The 24,048-nt window shown below is 34.6% G+C and overlaps 1 protein-coding gene across 3 annotated transcripts in view; it reads left to right on the top strand.

Annotated features, from left to right (window-relative positions):
• GRID2 (glutamate ionotropic receptor delta type subunit 2) overlaps positions 1-24,048 on the top strand; it is a gene marked incomplete at its 3' end in the record, with an annotated part of 1,368,259 nt that overhangs the window by 821,080 nt on the left and 523,131 nt on the right. For all 3 annotated transcript variants that reach the window (XM_082605769.1, XM_082605770.1, XM_082605768.1), the window contains 2 exons: positions 12,968-13,021; positions 20,506-20,679. In XM_082605769.1, coding sequence (XP_082461895.1) covers positions 12,968-13,021; positions 20,506-20,679 — 228 coding nt within the window. The remainder of the gene's footprint in view (positions 1-12,967; positions 13,022-20,505; positions 20,680-24,048) is intronic.

Below are 24,048 nucleotides of genomic sequence, written 5' to 3'. Positions count from 1 at the left end.
GTGTTTAAAAAGCCCTCCAGGTAATTCTAGTGTGTGCTAAAACTGAGGATCACCAAGGTAAAGAAGCCTCAAATACAGTCTACAAAGTGACATCAAAGCTTTTCAGAACTATGAGAGTGTCTCAATGATCTGTTTTAGAAAGACAACTCCTATGGACAGATTGTGCATTATTTTAATTTGTCAAGAACTTTTTTATTTCTCGAGAATTCATTTTAACTAGAGGAGCTATTCCCTATTCATGTGTAGTAAATTATGTGTTTTGTGTAGGAAGGCTGACTTAGTTGGAGTTACTGGTACAGATCCTGAGACAAGGACTTAGGTGCAGATGGTTTATTAGGGAATTGGTCCCAAAAAGCACAAGTGAGGAAATGATGAGCATGAGAGAGTAAAGAGAAAAGCCAGTCAAGAATGTGTTACAAAAATGCCTGTTGGTAGGAATGTAAGTTGGTACAGCCACTATGGAAAACAGTATGGGGGTTCCTCAGAAAAATAAAAATAAAATTAACATATGATCCAGCAATCCCACCTCTGGGAACATACCTGGACAAAACTATAATTCAGAAAGATACATGCACCCCATATTCATAACAGCACTATTCATAATAGCCAAAACCTAAATGTCCATAGACAGATGAATGGATAAAGAAGATGTGGTACATATATACAGTGGAATACTACTCAGCCATAAAAAAGAATGAAATAATGGCATTTTCAGCAACATGGATGAAACTAGAGATTATCATACTAAATGAAGTAAGTCAGAAAGAGAAAGACAAATACCATATGATATCATTTATATGTGGAATCTAAAATATGGCACAAATGAACCTATCTACAAAACAGAAACAGATCCATAGACATAGAGAACAGACTTGTGGTTGCCAAGGAGGAGGAGAGAGGGAGAGGGATGGACTGGGAGTTTGTGGTTGGTAGATGCATACTATTACGTTTAGAATGGATAAACAACAAAGTCCTAATGTATAGCATAGGGAACTAAATATATTCAATGTCCTGTGATAATGCATAATGGAAAAGAATATTAAAAAAAGAATGTATATACGTGTATAACTGAGTCACATTGCTGTACAGCAGTGACTGATACAACATTGTAAATCATCTATACTTCAATAAAAAAATTGAAAAAAAAATGTGTCACAGAAATGGATTACAAATGTGGGCAAACAGGGCTTAATCCTTTGGTGAACCTTCTTAGAAACTGTGTGTGGAATATACCTCAGAATCATCCCACTGGAGGGTGGGGAGACTGAAGCCTTTATCTACTTTCTCCCATCCCCATTGGTTGAGAGTTGACCTGCAGTGATGCTAACATACCCCTACATCTAGGTTATATTTGCATATAGCCAAATAAGCTGGAGAAGGTCCTCAGGTAGAGAAGATAAGAGACATAGACTCTTGAGATGGGACATGACGATATGCTGGAAACTGTTTTCACCTGCAGTTTCAGGCAATTCACACAGGCTGAGGGGCTATGAGACAAAGAAACCCTCTAATGTGATAATTCTCACCCAGTTCACAATAATCATTTAATGTCTATTATGAGACAGGTTCAGAGTTAGTGGTTGGGAATATAAAAATAGATAAAACACCATTCCTGCCTCAAGAAGATTTTGGTGTAGTGGAGGAGTAGACAAATAAAAAAAGGTAATTAAAATATAATTAGATATGTTCAGTGACAGTGGTATATGTCTACATTTAGAAGAGGAATTTGTGGGGGAGAGAGTGTAGTGATCATGGAAGACTTCTTAGAGGTGATGATGATAATCATGGTGAAGGGGGATCCTGAAGACCCTTAGAGGCTGCCCAAATGAAAGAGGCTTTGGGGGTGGTGATGGGGTTTGTGTTTGTGGACAGAAGCCAGAATGTTTAAGATGTGGATGGGAGGTGTAAAAAAAGAAAACAATCATAGGCAATATTTGAGAAGATTATCTGTACAAGTCAGTTGAGAGATCATGTGTTAGGTGGACTGAAGTCTAGCATCTCATAGGTGATAAAAGGAGAGATATGGAAGGCACAAGAGTGTGTAGGTCACTGATGCTGCAGATTCCCTAAGGAGGAAAGAATAAAGGGACCTAAAGTTCTGTTGAAAAGATTAGGCCCTTTTTAGGAGAAAGAGTGCCTATTTTCACTGTGGAGTGAAGAGAGGGGATGAATGAAGTTAAGACGGTGTGTATTTATTTGTTAAATAGAGAAAATAATAGTGACTACCTTCAAAGGGTTGTTAGGAGACCTAACTGATGAAAGACACTAAAATCTTTACCGTTGCTTCTCACAGTTAGTACAAACCCCAAAATGGTAGCTAGTGTTATTCAAATAAGGATTTTGTTTATTTGCTTGCTTTGCTTCAGATTTTAGAGGGACAGAAATTTGAGGGCTTAAAACTATGTCTACCCATTGATCATTACTTTAACTAGGAAATAGTTACTCGTGAAGTTGTTAGGAAATGGTCTAGGGGAGCTGGTTGAAGGTTGATTGTTACTGTCATGGGAAATGGGAAGGAGCAAAACTGACAATACATACAAGGAGAATTGCTAGTTGGAATCAAGTATCCAGTAAAGGTTGGAAGCCATGTTTTTGCAGTGACACTAAACCACATAGTTGTGTGATCCATTTCTAGGAAAGGTGCAGCAGTGTATTCTAAGGCATGTAAACAACATTCAGGGTAACACTAGTCATTTTGTAGAAATTGTGCACTATAAATACTGACAGATAAGCATATATATAAACAGTTTTCTAAAACTTGAAAAATGTATCAAGATGTTTAAGATCAATGAAAATTCTAAAATGTATAAGATGATTTTGAATATTCTTATATCATGCGATCATAGCCCGGGTTCCTTTGTCAAACTCTGAATTCTGTTCTACAAATGACATTTAATTTGAGCATTCAGCAGTTGGTGCCTCAGTTTCAACTGACATTTTGTTACTAAACACAGTTCTAACACCATAAGGTGATTTGTCAGTGGTAAGAAAAAGATGGTTTATATTTCACTATAGTGAAATAGCACAGACGGGAGAGTCAATTGCTTGGAATTCTGGAAAGTGTCCATGCCGTCAAGTCCAACATTATTGAAAACATTTTTTACACTAGGCTACAAGGTATACTTTTTATGGAAAAAACTATGAAAGAAACTTGGAAACATCAGAAAGCTTGACGGCACTGTTTTAATTCTGTAAAAAGTTCAAGGATCATACGTCCAATGTGCTTAAATATCTTGAGAATGACCAACACTGTCACTTTAGGAATATGGCCATGAAAGTTCATAATTTTCATTTCTTTGTTTTTCTTTTGAATACTTTGTTTTCTTTTGGATAAGACCTCTTTAAAGACTTTTTTCCCCCCATGAAGTCTTTTGATTCTAGAATTATCAGCATTTTATACCATTCTTGATATTTTAGAAAGCAGAGTCCCTGTGAAATACTGGAAGAGCCCACGGATAACAGAAATATCCAACTAGGAATGTCTTTTAATAAGTAATAGTCAGCTTCCATAGTGGCTTCATCAGTGATGCACTATTGAAAACCCAGAATATGGCCAAGTTACACAAGAACAGTAGTAAACTGATTAACTAACAGCAAAAGCCAGATGCTAATGCCTTATTGCCACAATACCCAAGAATCATTGTCCATTTTTTCTTCTAGAAGCTCTTGGCCCTTTGGCCTGACAATCAATCAGACTAAGATAGATAGATAGATAGATAGATTTGATCAGTTAATCAGTATAGCAAGTTACACTCTGAAAAGAATATGGGAACTGAGACTCACTGAAAGAAAAGCAGATTTTCTTACACCATTTTAAGACAAATGGCCATGGTACAGAATCGTGGATGAAATCATCTGCATTTCTCAAATTCTTCAATGGATCATTCTTTCTCTCAAAGGTGTATAGTAGAGGCAATAATAAGTTCAATGGAGTTCAAATCCATAAAACTCCAGTGTATAGCAAACAATGTTCTGTAACATTGTTTATAAGTATTTATATATTATATAATATTCAATTGTAAGTATTTTAACTTTTAAGAAAGCATAATAGTTTCTGAAACTTGGGGAAGGAGGGCTATGAAAATATTATATAGAAAAGATATTTACTAATTATTGACTCCAGCTTCCACCCCTGGCTTTATGATTTGGGTAATTTACTTCAGCTTTTTCATATGCAAGTTGGACATAAATGTAGTGCTCACATCATAAGGATATTGTGAGCACTAAATAAGTTATAAAAGCACTAAGTGCCTGGCACATAGCAACCACTCAATTAATATTAACTTTTATTATTATCATTGATATTCTATAAATGATATTCAATAAACACTTACTAAATTGAATAAATACATTCATAGTCTCCTGTGAGTACTGTCAAAATTACTGCAGCAACCTGAGTAAAGAAGGGAAATAGGGTTAATGAAAGAAAGATCAACATTTTCAACGCATACTGTTACAGGTGCTTTAGATACATTCATCCGTTTAATCCTCACTGTACATCTGTGAAAAAACTGTTATTCAGATAATCAGGGAACTGAAACTCAGAGTAAGTAACATATCTGACTGTCAATAAAAAGACCCAGCATTTAAACTCAAGCCCTGTAATTCAAATTTTATGTTCTTTTTTTAATATCACATAGCCTCTAAGTTCTGAGGTATTTGACTTTGGAGATTAGAAATATTGTATTTCTATACTTCATTACCATGAAAATAATCAAGATCACCTCAGTTGATAAAGTGTAAATTGGGTCACTTTCTGATTATTTATTTTTTTTCAAATTAAATTCCAGCTAATGACTTCCTGTCAATACAAATTTATCGAATGGTTTGGTTTTAGGTGAAGTTGGGATCCACAGATGTATAAACATGAGTTAGGGCTATATTATTACCTTTTCTCCACAGACAATACTTAGTGAAAATCTGCCTCGTGCCTGGCAACAAGTTTTATTGGAACCTTATCTGCTTATGATTATTCTAAGGATATGGACCAGTAATCTAAATGAAATTCTCACTTCTGTGAAGCTTATATTTTGGTGTACAAAAAGAGACAGTAAATGTGTGTGTGTGTGTATGTGTGTGTGTGTGTCTCATGTGGGATAAGTGCATAGGGAGAGCAGGGATGGGTATCATGGAAGGCATGCCTGATGGAGTGATATTTAGCCAGAAAGCTAGATGAAGGGAAGGAGGAGACAAGTGCAAGTCTTGGGTGCTGAGGACCAGCAAGAAAGCGGTCCAGCGGAAGTACAGGGAGTAAGTGGGATATAAAACACAAGACGCCCTCACAGCCAGTTACGTAGCTACACACTATTTAATTAAGGCTGGAATAAAGGCACAGTGTTAGGGAGTGCAAGAAGGGGAACAATACTGCTTGGGGTTAGGGAGGTAGGGGTGGGAAAGGGTTTGACATTTGTTTCAGTCTTTGAATTTTGAGAAGTACTTTGTCAGGGAGAGAGAAAAGAGAACAGATCAAAAGGAACAGAGCAAAAGCATGAAAGTTCACAGTTGTGAAGGGCCTGTATGTTGCCTTTTGATGTGATCAGTAGACTTCTCTATAAGATTTTTTTTCTTTATTTGCTTCAAGATACCAAGAAAGCCTTATTTCATAAAACCTAGCAATTAAGTGCCAGAGTGTCCCCAAATCATCATTTTAAGCTCTGATCAACATCCAAATAAGAACTTATATTTATTTTTTTGGCCAGTTATACTTAAGAATTAATTTAATCTGCCAAGGGTCACTTAGCTTTCAAAAAATAAAGTAAAATAAATATTTTAATGTAATTCCTGTCTTGTGCTAAAAGTTAACATACTAGAATATGATAAAACAGACACGGCAAGGGGTGAGTGGTCCTTCAACAAACACTGCTTTTCTTAATTGTTTTGGGATAATGTACCTTTAATCACTACAGATGACATCTAAAAGAATCCCAGTGCAAGCAGAAACAGAGTAAAAACAGTAACACAGTGGTCCCCACACTGGAAATAATTGTCAAGTGTTTATTTATAGCTTAATCAGGCAAAGTATTGAAATCATGACTTCACTTTTAATCACTGTTCAATAATTTAGGACACAGGAATGTGGTCTATGCCGTATGATGAACACAGATTCTCTATTTTCTTATGTTAGTGCCCATCCTTCCACATTAAGAAGCATAGCAGGTAGCATACTGTTGGCCAGATCTCAGTGGTGGCATATTTCCACCTCCCAGGGGGTGTGGGAAGACCCAACTGCACAGCAGTAACAATAATTCTAGCATATCCGTTTATGAAATAACTTTGGCAGTGATGGCGAGAGAATTTGGATGAAAGTGTATTTGTGGTCTTCCAGCTGGAAGATCAGAGCAGAGATTCTAAAGCAAAAGGCGCAGAGTGGGATGGCAGATAGTGGCTGCTTGGATAAGAACAGGAGAGACTTGGGGATCCATGCTGAGCTCCAGGGGAAATGCAAACAAGACAGTCTTTTCAGAATATCCTCTTGCTGCCCAGTCAGCACAAGAGATTACTGATGCCATCTGCTGGATATTCTTGGGATTTAAAAATGGAATCTACACAAATGATACGCTAGTGTCTCTTTATACTGTGGCTTCCGTTCTTCTAGTGAGAAGAAAAACAAAAACCAAATAAGCTAAAAACAAAAACAAAGCAAAGCAAAGTCTCGTACATGTTTAGTGTACTTTAAGGTTGGAGCTTTGTGTGATCACTCTGCATTTCAGAGAATTATAGTATTTAACTGCATTGTGTTTTCTAGCAGAAGTCTGTGGTAGTGCAGTATATATATGACACTCAGGCAACCGGATGTTGAGTTTGTACTATCAATCCATGAATCTATTGCTAAAAATCTGCTATGCAATATTAATTTTATACATGATATACACCCTTTCTGTATTTTATTGGAAAAGAGGATAGTGGTTTGGTTTGGTTTTGTCTTATTTTAATTAGAAATGGAGAAAAAGAATAAAAAGAAAGAATAAGTATCACTGTTTTGTCAGAACTATTACATATGTGTTTGAGTTTTACATAAAATATGGTAATTCAGATTTTTTTAATATTTGTTTTGTGAAAAATATCCCTTGTTACTTCGACTCTCTGTAGGATTATTGTAAGGCCATGTTTTTAAAATTACAAAATTCCTCATGGTGCTTCAATAAAATTTTAGAATTCTTAGAAATGTGTAGCTAAGTAGCATTGATTCTGGTCTACTTCAACACAAAAGTACTAACACCATGAGATCTGTAGTGGGAAAAATGGTTTCTATGGTCAAAATCATTTGGAATATGCTAAATTTCAAATATCTTACCTTGGAGATCCATAAAGCATATTCATTAAAATATGATGAGTTGGTATTTATTGAGAGTTTACTATGTGCTATTATTACATTTAATCTTTGTCACGATTCTGTCACATGGGCACTATCATTAACCCTAGTGACAAATTACGAAACTGAGGCTTACAGAACTGGTAATTTGTTCAAAGTCACACTGTAAGAAAATAGAGAAAACTCTCTGACTTTAGAGCTCATAAGTCTGAACTCATGCTCAAAATAATAATATATGAAACAATATTATGCATTAATATGATTTTTATATTAATTACATTTCAGTATTGATATTAACCTGTTAAATGCTTTGAGGATTAATGCAGTAATGACATCTATTTAACTTAGCTTAACTTGGCATTTCTAGATCTATTTGGCTTCCGAATGCTTACAAAGTTTAGTGGAAATAGTGTTCCACAGAATACAGTTCCAGAAATGCTGATATAAGCTATAGTACTGCAGTAGTTGAGGAGCCAGGAAAGGAGTAGCTTTTTAGTATTTCTCCAGCCACTTGCTCCAAATAACTGCGGTGTCTTTCCCCAGGCAGGCCACTGAATCAGTGGATTCCACTTGGTGATTTGGAACAGGCAGGGATAGGAAGCAAACACCTGATATCTTTGCTGCTGCAGATGTGCAGAGCACAGTAACCCTTTCATAAATGTGTAATATGTAGTATATCCTGCAAAGGGAGTGAGCTTAATTTAGTTAAGTGACAAGGTTGAGTGAAAAACAGCATGCTGCTGTTATTGTTGAGTCAATTAAATTGTCCTCTGTGCTCGTAGGAACTGTTCCACATTTATTATCGGTGAGATACACGCTCTGGCAGTTTCTTTGCTTCAGATTGTCTTATATTTAGCACATCTCAAGATCTGAGAACGGATGATGGAAGACATGGTGATAAATTGTTGGGCTTTTCTAAAGATTCAGAAGTTCTAAAGTTCCTGCCAGTGACAGATGGTCTGTCCTTACTCATCACTTGTCTTCCTGACAGGACTTGATTTTGTTTTTCCCCCTTTTTTGTTCAGTTCTCTTAAAGTAAGCTCAGCTTCTTGGGGGGTAGGGTAGTCTCATTTGTTATAATTATGTTAGTATAGATTGATGTGGTAGCAACCCTATATGAATATGCACCAAGCTCCTTCTACATGTGTAGTGATAAGAGAAAAGCATGGGGCAAGAGGGGAGAGAAACAGATGACCAAGAAAAATCCATACTTCCTTTCTTCCTGTTATTTTGTAACCAAACCTACTAGAGTCCTCACTGGTTAGTTTTTTCTTACTGACCTGCCACTTTCTTTTGATAGCCCAAGCATAATGTGATCTTTTGAGCAGTGCTTATTATTATAATGGTAATAAAATATACATTATTTTTTAGGACCATCGTTATTTCATAGCAGTCAAAAACTTTTTTTGAAATTTTGGGTTAAATAGTACAATTAAGATGTACTAACTTGCTAGACACTTATAAGAATACGCAGAGTGAGACCAAACAACTGTAACAGTGATGGACTTAGATATAAAATAGGTTGCCATTGGGAAAAAAAGGAAATATTTCAATCAAATTGCTTAATCTTTTTCATTGACTTCAAATATGTTTACTGTTGACATAGGAGATGTGCTACTTAGGTAAGGAAGACAAGAAAAAAACAATTTTCCCTGTTTGAGTTCTAGTACAACTGAAGATAAGTATGAGGCTTAAAATATTCTAGGATGTCTTACAATTGCTTCTTAATCCTTTATCCAAACGTAATTCAGTCCTTCAAGCTGGTAATGCAATTAGTTTGATATAACATTACTTAGGCTAAAGTATATCAAATGGAAGTGATTAATATTAATAAAAATTTTAAAATTATCAGATGAATTGATTTCAGATTTATGATAGTTGTTTGACATTTGTTATCTACACAAATACTGAGAATTTCTTTTTAAATATGTCTTTCCTAAGAATGTTCACCACATGTTAGCTCCATTTGATTAGATGAGAAAAGCATAAACAATATTATCACTCCTTTTTACCTTTCTTTTAACTCTACTGTAAATTTTACTTCTCTGGATATATACATATATATATATATATGTTACATACCAGTATAGATATAGTAGTAGATTATATATAGATATCAATACAATATATATAAATATACACCTAATGTAAATAGATATATACTAGGTTTCCAAGGTCTAGGCTATTGAAGTCCCCATCATCTTTTTATGTCCCTTACTAAATACTCCTTCCATTACAGGTATCAGATACCTTTTTAATTAGTGGCTTTTTACATTGCTCACTTTTAATAACATTCGATTATAAAAAGTCAGAGAAGTCATGCCAGATCACTTGTTGTGCATGAAGATATTAACCTAAACCTAAGGAAATTATATTCCTCTCTTAGTGGACAGCTCCTGAGACAGGTAGTGGAAGCATTAACTTTCTGTGTACAACATAGCAATAAAAAAGTTTCAAAGCTTCTTTATAACATGGTGTTGCTGTAATACATAGATTTTAGTTGTGTAGACATGTATATTTTGTTATATAATTAAAGGGACAATACTACTTTTTCATTGTTAAGTACTTTTCTGATGTAACTTGTTTTCCTTCGCCAAAGAAAAATGGGCTCATAAAAAAGTCCTGAGCATTCAGTATTTATGAAGAGGCCAGCAAACATTGCACAGTTTTGAAATCATGCTTTTATAAAATCACAGAATTTAAAACTACTCTAGGGCTTCCCTGGTAGCACAATGGTTGAGAGTCCGCCTGCCGATGCAGGGGACACGGGTTCGTACCCCGGTCCGGGAAGATCCCACATGCCGCGGAGCAGCTGGGCCCGTGAGCCTTGGCTGCTGAGCCTGCGCTTCCGGAGCCTGTGCTCCGCGATGGGAGAGGCCACAGTAGTGAGAGGCCCACGTACCGCAAAAAAAAAAAAATTACTCTAATAAGTATGTTTATTAAAATTTATTAAGCCTAGCTAAGATTAGTAAAAATGTATTGCAATAAAGAGATAGGCTAAGTTACTCTAATCAGTAAACCCAAAATGCAATGTCTGAACATAACAGGGGTTTATTGCAGTGTTAGCGCAGTACCACATCAGGGAGTAGGGGAGTGGGGTCTGCTCCATGAACTTGAGCTACTGTGATAAATGATTTATTTCTGTATCTGTAGTAATGTGCTCATATTTTCCCCTCTTCTCAAATGTGTACTGCAAAGTGTCTTATATTTTAGTTTTTTTAAAATTAATTAATTAATTTATTTATTTTTGGCTGTGTTAGGTGTGTGTTGCTGCGCACGGGCTTCTCTAGTTGCGGCGAGCGGGGGCTACTCTTCATTGCAGTACGCGGGCTTCTCATTGCGGTGGCTTCTCTTGTTGTGGAGCACGGGCTCTAGGCACTCGGGCTTAAGTTGTTGTGACACGTGGGCTCTAGAGCGCAGGCTCAGTAGCTGTGGCGCATGGGCTTAGTCGCCCCGTGGCATGTGAGATCGTCCCGGACCAGGGCTCGAACACGTGTCCCCTGTATTGGCAGGCGGATTCTTAACCACTGCGCAACCAGGGAAACCCATATTTTAGTATTCGTGAGTAAAACCAAAGGGAAGAGTAAGAGATTGTTTCCCTGCCAACCCTAAGCAAAGGAGGGTGGTATAGTTAGTAGAATCATGGCCTCAGAAGAAATATTTACCTTTCTCCTTTGCTGAAACACAAGATTGAGCCTACACCTATATACTGTTTCATGCTTTTGCCTGAAAGTTTATTTCAAGGCAGAGAGTGTGAAAGATGAATAAATTTTATGGTCTAGGCAAATGATCAGTGTTACTATTGTAACTCTTAACTTCCACTTATTTCATAAATGCTGTTGCACAAAACAGCTTTTCACTTAAAAAGTTCTACAGGTTGATGCAGAATTCTCATAGACTAAATTTTGCTTAATCTTGCCACATGGTACAGATTATCTAAATGGGGACAATTTAAGCTAAATTGAGTCGTCTCTTCACTCTACTGCTAATATTGCTTCAGAAGTACTTTCAGCCTATATCTTAGCTTTCATTTCTCTTTTCTCTGAATTCTTCCTATTTCCATATTTCAGTCATATGTTTTTCCCCCATATATATATATTTCTTTCTTTTTTATCCACAGAACTATTTTCCTTATATCTGAGTCTCCAGTTTGTATTCCTTTAAATTCTTATGGAGGTCCCATTTGGTTTTTAATGCTTTTTATTGCTAATAAATTACTGATGGTTTATCTAAGATTATTAAAGAAAAATAATTATAAAATTAGAAATAAGGGATGCCATTACTGGTTTAAAGTGATTTTTTTTAGCTAAAACTGAAAACTGCCATGGGTCATATTTTCTACATTGTTTCATCTAAAATTTGAACATGCATGTATATAAAAGAAATAGATAATAATTGTATGACTTAAAAATAGATAACGTGTCCTCACTTTTCTATGATAATATGTTATCTGTGCACCTTAGTAAGGTCATAAGAATCTATTTGATGTATATGGAAATAGTATAAAATTTATACCAAAATTTTCAAAAATATTCTGCAAATAAGTATATACTTTGAGAAAGTATTGAATCACACAGATGTATTTCCTATTGTGTTTCTCGTGATTCGATGCGTCTTTCAGTAGGACAAAGACTAACGCCCAAAAGTAATTCACACTTTATAACAATTCCTTGCTAGTTTTTAGAAAGCATCTTCACATTAAACTCAAGCTTTTGGTATTATTGCTGAAAATAACACAGTAATCTCTTATAAAACAGTCTAACCTAACATATATCTATATGTTCCATGACATGAATCATAAGAACATGTCTTAGAATATGTACGATAAAATTGGATAGAATGGAAACTTTGATACAAAAGCTACCTCTGTACACACACATACACACACACACGCAGACATACACCTGTACAAGGGTTGCCTTTTTTGGCCTAAGCAAAGGATCATTTAGAATCAATTTATCCAAGGTTATTCAGTCAGGATTGCTACCTATATATAGTTTATTTTTCTTTTACATAAGTTTTCTTTCTGTTCATATTATTAGCAAAACTACTGAAATTACCCACCTATAACTTGTGCTAATATAATGTCCATTACTTTTAGTCTTTACATTCAGATAATTTTATGACTGGATCTCCTTCGAATACACAATAGAATTCAATAACACATACACAAAACTTTTCAGAACATAGAGCATTTTACTTTGTTAAGACAATGACAGATGTATACACAGGGAAGCAGCAGATAAGAATGTTAAGTTAGAGCCAGATTATGGAGGGATATGTACTTAGATATTTATTAGGTAGATTATAAAAGTTCATCAAAGTTTATTTGGACTAGGAAATGTGTTTGGAACTCCACTCTCAGTTGAATCACTAAACATTATTATTTATATTATTTTTCAGTTGAAACCTTTGTTTTTCTGGGTTTTTAATTAATTATACTTTCAAACCTAGTTAGAAAGTCTACAGTGCACTTACAAGATGAACACAAATGCTTCTACCATGTTTTACTATAACGGTTTTCCATCTTCAATTGAGTAACAAAGACCTTTCAAACCTGTGATACATTTTTGCCATTTGCCAAGTATATCTATTTAGTTTGATTTGTTTTTCACAATTAATGCTGACTGGTGGCTGGCTTGTTTTCTATTCCAGGTTGTGGAGACGAATTTGGTTGCTTTTGACTGTCACTGGATCATTATAAATGAGGTAAAGCCGACTAAACCTTACTGTCAACTCTGGGTCCTGTTTTCATATGTATAGTCACAGCATTTCCTACGGCCTTGAATTTCTAACAGAAAACAGAACACAAAGTATACTTTCAGATTACTGAATGAATGCTGTTAAGTAAAAATAGAATAAGGAGTTTTTGAAAATTATAAAGGGCTTTGTATGAATAAAATAAATGGAAAACGTCTTCCCCACTGAATATCTTTCAGTCTTTTCCGTTGGCACACACTGCCTACATCAGGAGATCATCTTTATAAAAAGTACAGTTCTTCTTTGTAAGCAAAGTGAATTCCTCCCAGTGGAGGGCTTGTGTTCCATTTGTGTTTTACTGTTGTTTCTAGAACTTTTGTACCCCACACTCTTACAAGTGGATTAAATAGTTCAGCACATGAATATGAATAAACAAGAGAAGATTGTTTTCCTTTTCATAAAGAAATATAACTGTTTTACAATTCACCAACTTGTCAAATTCCTTGTGAAAGTTTTTTTTTTTTTGTCTTTTTGGTTTTTTTCTGTAAGGACAGTGCATAAGATTAAAAGTACAGTATTGCAACATGAGAGCTTAGTGAAATAAGTTGTTCCATTGTCACCTGCCAGTCAGAGTTGGAAAGGGCAATGAGCAGATCAGTCTGGGACAAATAATGAGATCAACAAGATCTAGTATTCAACATATCTATTACTTATGAATAAAAATAATGTGTTATTTATCAACAGGTAACAAATATTGAATTATAGAATAATAAGTTTTGTCTCAGGAACAAAGTAGCATTTGGGGCAAGAATTCTGGTTTTGCAGTCAGCAAGATAGGTTCAATCCTGGCTATGAAATTGGTTAGCTGTGTTACTATGGATATATAATATAATCATCCTGTGCCTCAGGTTTTATTTTGTTTGTACGGTATGTATAATAACTTCTACTTTACAAGTTCATAATGAAAAGTAAGTGAAATATTATCTAATGCTCTTAACACGGTGCCTGACAAATGACACTCAATAAATGGTACTGCAGTAATGATCAGAGCACATTAAAGTTCACAGATCACTTTCTCACATATTATTTTGTTGAATACTAAATAGTATTATGAAGTGTTGAGGGAATGGGGTCCATAGAGGGTATATGACTTGCCTCTCCTTACACAGAAAACTAAAAATGATTCTTAGTTTCAAGTTGTTTCTCCTACACCACACTTCATTGATGGAATTTTAGCTCCCTTGATGGTTCTTTTTAGTTCAGTTTAAAGTCACTGGAAACATCTTATAAGTCTGTTTTCAGTCTGACAAACTTTAGGTCTATATGATTTGTCAGTGTATTTCTTATGTCAAATTAAGCTGTGTTTTTCTGAGATCCTGACAGATAATGTGTATATGTGAGATCTACTTTTCAATGAAGTTTTTAAGTCAACCTAAAATGACTAAACATCAGGACAGAGTAACGGGAAAAGGGAAACTTAACAAACCTTCATAATAACTTTTCAAATTAGGTAATTTCATCTCTATTTTTCTGCAAAGAATCTGAGGTTCAAATAAATTAAGCAGTTTGTAAAATACTACACAACTATGAAGAGGTGATAATGGGATTTAAAACAAGTCTTTTCTAGTCTAAAGCTTTGGTTGTTGTTGCTTTGTTTTCTTTTTTTAATAATTTTCCTTACAGGTTATATTTTTGAAATTTCTGCTATCTGAATTTCAATCTTATAGGAGCCATTCACTATTACTTTTTGTCTTTAGCTTATTATTTTCTAGATTACTATTTTTTGAAATAGAGAATCTTCCTAATTCCTTGTTTTTATCTCACACCCACCTTCTGATGGGGAAGAGACCACACAGATTTTCTGATATAAAACAAACTGGAGCCATTTTACTTGTTGATGTCAATATTGATGACTAGGGGGAAAAAGTGACCTCTTGCCTCCTTAGAGACATGGATTAATCAAACCAATTAATACTTATAATTGATAAATGGAAATGCCCATTCCTTTCTAGTCTTTGGTAAGATTGAAGAAGGGACCCCTGAATTAATTTTCTTTTTCCATATTCAGCTTAACTTCTAAAGCTATACTTGAATGTTAAAAGTGTGAACCGAGGTAGAGAGGGCTTCCCAGAGCACCAGTGTCCATCTGTCTCCTGCTTATTTGTCAATTTGTGCTGTGCAAGAAATCGCTCCTTCCTATCATAAAGAGGAAGTTTGACTGATTAGTATGTATTTCATTGATGATGTAGATCATGGAAACAATAATAGCTTCCATTTTACTATATCTTCCATAAACATTACAACTCATTTTGTTGAACTTCCCATTAAATTTTATTTCATAAAATATTAGGAAGGCAAATGATGTCTTTAAATGAGTGTTCCATAATATGGGCCACTATATTACAAAAAAAATTAAAACATCCACACAAACAAAGCAGCCTAACTGGCAAATAACTCAAAAATGTTAGAATTATAGAACACAGTATAGAAAAACTCAGTTCTTTTCTCCTCCTTCACACTTTAGTTTCCTACTGTAAACTGTCATAACTATAACTTCACCTTTACCATTACTGAACCCCTTATCTCTTTTTTACCCACAGCCCTCCTTGCTAGTCCTTGAGCAAAGCTGTAATTTTAAGTTGGGCAGGTCAATACCACTTAGCCTTTGAAAAATCTTACGTTCACAGCCCACACTGTTTATATTGGTTATTATTATTTTTTTCTAAACTGGGTTAAAACTCAGAGATCAAGCATATTTTCTGTATTTTCATCCCTAAGAAAAACCATCTGTCCACGTATCTGTGGTTAGCACTCTTACTTCTACATGATTCTATTCAGCCGCCTCATTCTCTCTGAAATATGCCTCAGGAAACTTGAGTCTTGCTACCTTTATTTCATTTACAGGCCTGTTTATAATGGATGAATCACAGTTTACCTGAGTTTCCGTAAAATAAGAAACATGGATTTCTCGAATATGCTAGGAAGATAATAAACTCTAAAAGGAGCAATGACAACAACAAAACCCAACAACATGCCAAGGCCCATTTTGATTGAACATGGAAATCATGAATCTCACTAGTTTGGTTTGTGTAGCTACTATTTTGTTGCTAATTTTAAAATGGGTTGCAAACATTTATTTAATCTTATTGCACCAGTAGTTTCTCAGAGAGAAACTATAAATCAAAGCTGGCATTGTGCATCATCATACAAATTGATGTCAAAACTTGAAAACAATATATTTTTTTTTGCTTGCATTAAGTGTGCTATAATAATGAGAGGCTATGCTAGTTCATATGGTGTAATCAATCATATGTTAGTGGTTGGTAATGGTATTTATCTTCTCCCTGCAATCAGTCGATCCAGCACTGAACAGCCTTTCCATATAAGTACTGTCATCCCTTCAGGGTCCTGAAGGAGATGGTCTAGCACTTTATTTAAGTTTTACAAAAGTTAGAAATTCAGGTAGGAAGATAGATACACTGTTTAGAGCAGCAAGAAACATAATGCTATAGTCACCCTTCTATTCCCTGATGATACCGAACCTGACCTTTGGCGTCCTGAATTCTTATTTAAATAGTTTAAGCTACTCTTCTCTGCTAATGACTGCTTAGTTCTGCAGTTAAGGAGAAGGGGGTTGTTGCTGAGATTTGAAAAGCCTATGTGTATAATGAATATTTTTTTTATTTTTTTAGTTTAGTGACTAATTGAACTGCTCACTACTAATCTGTCAAGCAGAAAGCTGCCATTCTGCACCCCTTCCTGCTGCTCTAGTCTACAGTTGGTTTTGTTCCATATTTCATAATATATGTGTAATTATTTCATGTTAATATTAAACTTTATGGAAGCATTAAAGGATCATCTTTGCTAAAGCATGAAGAATGTAAACATATCAGCAATGCAAAAACAGCAATAAGCATAATCTTTTCAAATCATACCACATAGTACACTGCTTAATATCATTACTAAAATCTGCTTTATTTAGAATGGCTAAAGTTATTAAAGCACCCCAAAGTCTATCCTTAAAGTTTCAGGTATCTATCTTTAGAAGACGTTTTGGTGAAATCTTGCCATTCATTCAGTTTTTCATTTATCAACCTTTAATGAATACCTCCTATGAGCCAAGAACTTCATTCAATGTTAAGAGATAAAAGAATGGGAAAAGGAGGAAGGGGTCCCTTCTCTGAAATAGTTTATATAATATAGATTGGCATCCAACCTAATAGATTTTGAGAGTCTTTCCTTCCCTAGAATTCTATTAACTTAAGCCTAAAGCTGATATCCTACAAGGATTCAGGAGCAATCCAATTCTCCTAAAAGATTTGTTCTGGGAAGTGGCTGTTTCTGGCGGAGTTGTATCCCTATCAGATATTTTCGCTTTCCTCTTCCTTGGCTCTTACACAGTTCAGAGTTTGCCCTACATTAAACTATCACAGTAAAGTGATAAGAATCTTTCCTCGGATATATTGATTTGATTCTTAATCATTTTTGATTATCCATGTAAATTATTTTGGGGGTAAAAGACTGTATGCCTTGCTCTTAATGAAGAAACATTGAGAAAAATTAGGTATACTAAAACATATTTGTTCATTTTTAATTGCAATATTCTTATTTCATAAATGTACTCATTCAAATCAAGAATACGAAAAGGACAACTAATTTTTATAATTTACCTTCTTTAAATTCTTTCAAACTCGGGAAATTTCTGTATCTTTCTAAAGAGTAACATATTTGGGTAGTACAGGGGGCTTGGTAGAGTATGTACTGAACTGGTTCTTCATATGATTATTTTAAAAAATCAGATATCTTAACATTTTAAATATTCAGCACATTAGAATAATGTAGATTCCAAAAGATTATACAATAGTTTCATATTTTAATAAAAGCAGTTTACTTACAGATTTATGTTTCATTTAAAAGTATCTCTTAATAGATTAAATATTCACTTGGCTTCCAGTGTTTATATAACATTGCATCTGTCACTCTTGAAATGCACCTTTTGGAATGCAGAAGTAAAGTTCTTTAAATATAAAATGCTGTCTGATGAAGTTTTCATATCACTATCAAACTATTTTTGAGATCAGGTGTCAAAACTAAAACTGCAAGTGAATTTTTTGAGACAGACTGTCTGTTAGCTTCATTCAGAATGGCAGATTCTTTCCTCCCAGAATATTACTTTCTTTTCCCTTCCCCAAATAATAATAGGCAAAGTATATTCAATTCAAATTGACATTTTCTCAAATATAGCTTAGTCGCTAAGACACCTGTGAACTTCAGCTTTTAGAACCTGTAAAAGGTAACCATCCTCTTTTGTGGGTTTAAAAATAGTCCTCTTAAAAACTTTGGTTCATGATAGATGACTTTATCATTTCTTATAGAATCATCAGGCTATTAAATGCTGGAATAATATATCTTTACAGTTTTAATTCCTATCACTTATGCATATTAATCTAAATAATTCCTGTAAGGAAAAATGGATTTCTTGTGTAATTACTTCAGAGAGTGTCTCTTTTGATGACATTTATAAATTCATACTATGAATAAAGGGTATTTTGAATGAAGAGCTTGGAATCTCCTTGTTTCCTTATTTATAAATGAGAATGACAGTATCTGAATCAGAATGTAGTTTTTAGCAGAAAATGAGATAACAGGTTAAGTACTTAGTATTTTGCCCAAAATATAGTAGGGTCTTAATAAATGTAAGTTTTTATTCTAATGTGCTGATTTGTAGTTCACCATGGGTGGAGCATGTAGAAATGGTGCTGTTTGACAAAATGTTGATAAATCTTAGTACTGCTAAAGAAAAAAAGACCATGTATATAACACAACTTAGTCAATATTATGCGAAGAGTGGTAGAATTTTTCACTGCCTTTTTAAATGAAAATTCCCATCTGCACAATAAGAAATTTTTAAAAATGTAAAGACATTGAATAGCAATAATAATTAATTTTGAAAGTTTTCTAGTTAAATTTCAGGCTTAAAATGAAGTTGACAGACACCGTTTAATTTTATTTTGTGAGTAGATTACAGAGACTTAAAAAGTGACCTGCTTTTTGCCAGACAGAAATTTTGGGGGCCAGTGAAATGACACACACTAAAGAAAAAGATGGCATTTTAAACTGAGAAAAATAATTTTTTATGGTGCATTAAGGATTAATCGACTGGAAATCTAGGATATTACACTGGATATAGCTGATGGCAGGTGTTATTTTATTTTTAAAGAAATCTATATTTCATAAAGATCATAAATAAAAGATGAATTTTAAAGCTAATATATGCTATAAGAAAGAATAATATGTGATTAGCGTAGTAAGGAAAGAAGAAAATTTACACTTGTAAATCATCTTTTTCTCTTTCATTATTCTGTAATAATTCTTTGAAACAAAACTGAGAAATGCTCACTGTATTCCAAAATGTATCATCTGTCAAATTTTTTACTTCCGATGCCATAAGAATCTGTTGAAACCAATAATATGTTAATTACAAAGGCTTCATTGGTTTAAAAGGTTCCAAATGGACACCATGGAGCACAAACTACCTAAGTAAAGACTACATTAAAACTAAAATTTATTCTGATCAATCCTATTCTAATTCCAATTAGAATAATGTTCAATTAGAACAGATGTATATTATGAAAATATTATGTTATTTTTATTACTTTTACACCCATGATTGAGTCAAATCTTTAAATTTAAGTCTGGAATTAGGAGGTGGCAGGGAGAAAGAAGTAGAAAATGCTTCTCTTTGAGTTCGGCAAATGCTTATATACAAACTAGCATTAATTTGAATAAAAATCACTGGAGTTCACACTGCATTAATCAACAGAATTTTTCATCTTTATGTTAAGAACACAATTACATACTAACTTATCCATTCAGCAGTTAGTGAGCACTTTGTTTTATCTATTCTTTACTAAGAGAAATGTATGAGTTAACACCAGTAGTTCTAAGAAGTAATTGGGAAAAGTCTTAAATAATATCACCTCATTCTCTCTCTACTTGTCTTATTTAAGAACCTCATTTTTCATTGCTAAGAACAATATATATTATTCTTACATTATAACTATCTTCCTAGTAGTCAAAGTACCTTGAAGTCCATTAGTGAATAATTAAGTGTAATAATTAAGTGTAAGTGCAAGTTATTTGCGACGTTTTCCCATGTTTAGACAACACATATTTTTCTGAAGTGTTCAACATATTATAAACTTATTATTAATAAAATGTGTTTCAGTCAGTTGCTCCATTTGAAATTATTTAGGTATTAATTAATTATATACATAAATGCATATAATTTAAAGCACAGACAGCAACTACAAATGAGTTGATTATTTTAATGAACATGTGTTGTTGCTTTCATTTGGATGTGGGCTAAGCATTATGCAAATGTATTACAGTAACGGAATCTCTTAGCATTTCCAGATAACAACTCATTAATAGTTTTGTGTTTCTGTTACTGTATTAAAGCATTTCTAATTCTTCCATTTCTTATCTTATAGGAAATAAATGATGTGGACGTACAGGAACTTGTAAGAAGGTCAATTGGAAGGTTAACCATCATTCGTCAGACATTTCCAGTCCCCCAGAATATAAGTCAGCGATGTTTCCGTGGCAACCATCGAATATCTTCAACGTTGTGTGATCCAAAGGATCCATTTGCTCAGAATATGGAGGTATATTCTAAGTCCCTGGATATTCCTTCAAGGATGTTTTGTTGGGCAGTTGTAGAGAGAGCTTTTCCAGTGGCATTGCACTCAGAATTGTACACATTTCCATTTTCTGAACTATTCTCCTCTTCCAGAAATTTCATAAGTCTGATGGGGAGAGTGCTAAGAATCTATCTTTGATCATTTTGACCTCATTACAGCAAAATATCTACTTGTTTAATAAAAATATAATAAGTAAAGGTTTTTTTTCTTTTCAGCAAGTAAATCAATAGCATTTCTCATGGTGAATTCGTGATTGATGCTCCTTAATGCCAAACTCCAAATTATTAAGCTAATAAATTTGCCTGCCTTTTCTGGAATAACAAGGATATAGAAGTTTATTCTTTTTTTAAGATTAATTTCCGATTGGATGAACTTCACCAAAAAAAATTTAGAAATCCAAAAAATGCTGTAGTGTTATAAAGTTATATCCAACTCAGAGGGGATATAGCTGAAACCTTTGCTATTCAGAATACAATAAAGAATTTGAAAGTAGATGAATACAATCTCTGAGCAGCAAAATAAAGAACCCCAAGTCCCTGAAGCTTACTCATAAGAATGCCCTTTTAATACTCACCTGGAGCCTATTTCTTTTTCTTAAGGAAAATCCTATCGGATTTTTTTGTTTTATTTCTCTTTGCACTGGAGTTCTCAATATGTCAATCTGATGGAGTTTTAACAAAGGCAGGCACATCAACAAGAATGGGCTCCATAAGAAGCACTCTAGCTAGGCAGGAGACAGGAAAAGAGAAATCAAACAGATACACTAATTCAGATATCCTATCAGAGCAGGACTTTCCCTGTAAAGCAACTCTGTATCATAAAGCAGTTCCTAAGAGTACCACTGTAGTATATTGCTAGTATATTAGTTAATTTTTAAACGGTATCCCTGAGATATCAACAAAGATTAAAGTCATGATCAATTTCATAGGTTAAAAAATAATATATTTTAGAAACCTATTCCTTCAAAATGTTTAATATCAAAAATATTTTAGTACTTAGAGATGTTTAGTTTGAAAAGGTTGGGAAAATAATCCTAGGAGAACTAGTTCATTCCCAGTAATACTGGATAAATAAGTCGACTTGGCAAAACTACTTCTTTGTTTGAAAGTTAACTCCACAGCTTCCCTATTTTTAGTCAGCTTTGAATTTTTTTAGATAAATTACCATTTATCTAACCATTTCTTCATACTTATTACCATTGTAATGAGCCATGTGTATTTACCAGGCAGCTGGCTCTGGGATCATTGCCCATAGAACTTTCCTACTAAATTTTAAGCTCTTTTAGAATAGGTTCTCTCCAGAACCAGGCACCATAAAATCACATTAACTACTTGTCTATTTTTCTTTCCCCCATCATATCTACCATGGTGCTTTGCACCTTTGTAAATATTTGTGAATTTGAATGTAATTGATAAGAAGTCAGGGGTCAAAGTAAGTTACTCAAGCCTAAACAAGGTTCAAGTTTCATACTTCCAGTGGCCCATCTTTTCATATTAATTGGTCATGAATATAATTCATGTGGAAGTGATAGAATTTTAAATAGAGAAAAACACAAAAGAACTTTGATTTAGAAAATCATGAGATATTAAAGGCTGTTCCTGTCAAAATAGGTAGTAGGAAATGTACAGATTGGGAAAGCAGAAAGTCACTGTATAGTATTTTATTTTATTTTATTTTATTTTATTATTATTTTTTTTTGCGGTACGCGGGCCTCTCCCGTTGCGGAGCACAGGCTCTGGACGCGCAGGCTCAGCGGCCATGGCTCACGGGCCCAGCTGCTCCGCGGCATGTGGGATCTTCCCGGACCGGGGCACGAACCCGTGTCCCCTGCATTGGCAGGTGGACTCTCAACCACTGCGCCACCAGGGAAGCCCACTGTATAGTATTTTAAAGCACATTCGCCTAACAGCACAATCCTTCTGATTCAATTAATGAATTCCTTGAAATCAGGGAAAAAATATTTTATTTATCTTTATATTCCCAGATCTATCTGATGAATTAAGGACGTACTGGAAGCACCGCTCCTCCTTCCCTATACCTTCATCATACTCCCCTCAAACCCACAGATAGAAGAAAACAGGATGATTACTTTTTCTTTGTGCATGTATTACATTTAATATCCCTAGTATATTTAATAGAATTTGACTAAATGTTTAATATATAAAAGGAAAACTGACAGAAACTTTTATATGTGAAGATTTATATAATGAAGTGTCTAAATGCAGGGCTCTTGAATTTAAAATGTCCCACTAAAAGCAGAGCATTTGATATAGAGGCTTGCCTTGGTGCATATTTTATCTCACTGAAGTTAAAGGAGACAACAAGAAAAGTACTTATTAAAAATTTGAGGCCCCCCCCCCCCCGCCGACCAGGTTCCCTAGGAAAAGCAGCCCTCTCAACTTGGAGTCCATAAAAACAGTGCAGATAAAAATGATCGCAGGGCCTCCCTGGTGGCGCAGTGGTTGAGAGTCCGCCTGCCGATGCAGGGGATACGGGTTCGTGCCCCGGTCTGGGAGGATCCCATATGCCGCGGAGCGGCTGGGCCCGTGAGCCATGGCCGCTGGGCCTGCGCATCCGGAGCCTGTGCTCCGCAACGGGAGAGGCCACAACAGTGAGAGGCCCGCATACCGCAAAAAGAAAGAAAAAAAAAAAAATGATCGCAGACAGACTTATATCTTATCAGCAGAGTACAGTTAAAAAACAAACTAAGAAAAAAGCTATGAAAATATGATTCAAGTCAGCTCTAAAAATAGAAACCTAGCTATAAAATCACAATAATCACTACAACAGAGGAGAAGAGGGTACAGTGAGCCCATGTAGAGATCTCCAGGCTGTTACATATTTCAGTATATGTAGAAAGGGGAGTAAGATTTAGAAAGAACAAAAAACGTTTCCTCAATCTTTAAATTAGTGCAGAAGGACTAAAATCCAGTATTAGCTGAAGTTGCAAAATAAATGTTAAAGATACCTTTTAGCTAGAAACAGAGTTTTTAGCAATATATGAAGCAAGAAGGAAGTGAACCATTTACTGCTTGGTGAAACTAATGTTAGCTTGGCTGCCAATGGAGGGAAAATAGAAATATTCAAATCCTTTTGCTTCTGTTTTCTCCACCTAGGAAAAAAACATCCTCAAATTGCAAAGATTAAAGTCATTAAAAGAAAAGTAAGCCACTGGTTTAGAAGGAGCAGGTGTTTGGAGATGGTTAGAGTATGCCTTTGCTCCTCTAAAATGAGGCCTGAGAAATAATTGCTCAGAGCAGTAAATAAACCAGTAGATATGATCACAATATTGCAATTTAGAAATACTAGAGAAGTACTTGAGAAGAGAACCCA

Source organism: Mesoplodon mirus, assembly GCF_964341445.2.
Source record: "Mesoplodon mirus genome assembly, chromosome: 2".
Taxonomy (NCBI): Eukaryota; Metazoa; Chordata; class Mammalia; order Artiodactyla; family Ziphiidae; genus Mesoplodon; species Mesoplodon mirus.
Note: the sequence above shows the minus strand (reverse complement) of the source record. Positions and strands in the feature narration are given on the sequence as shown.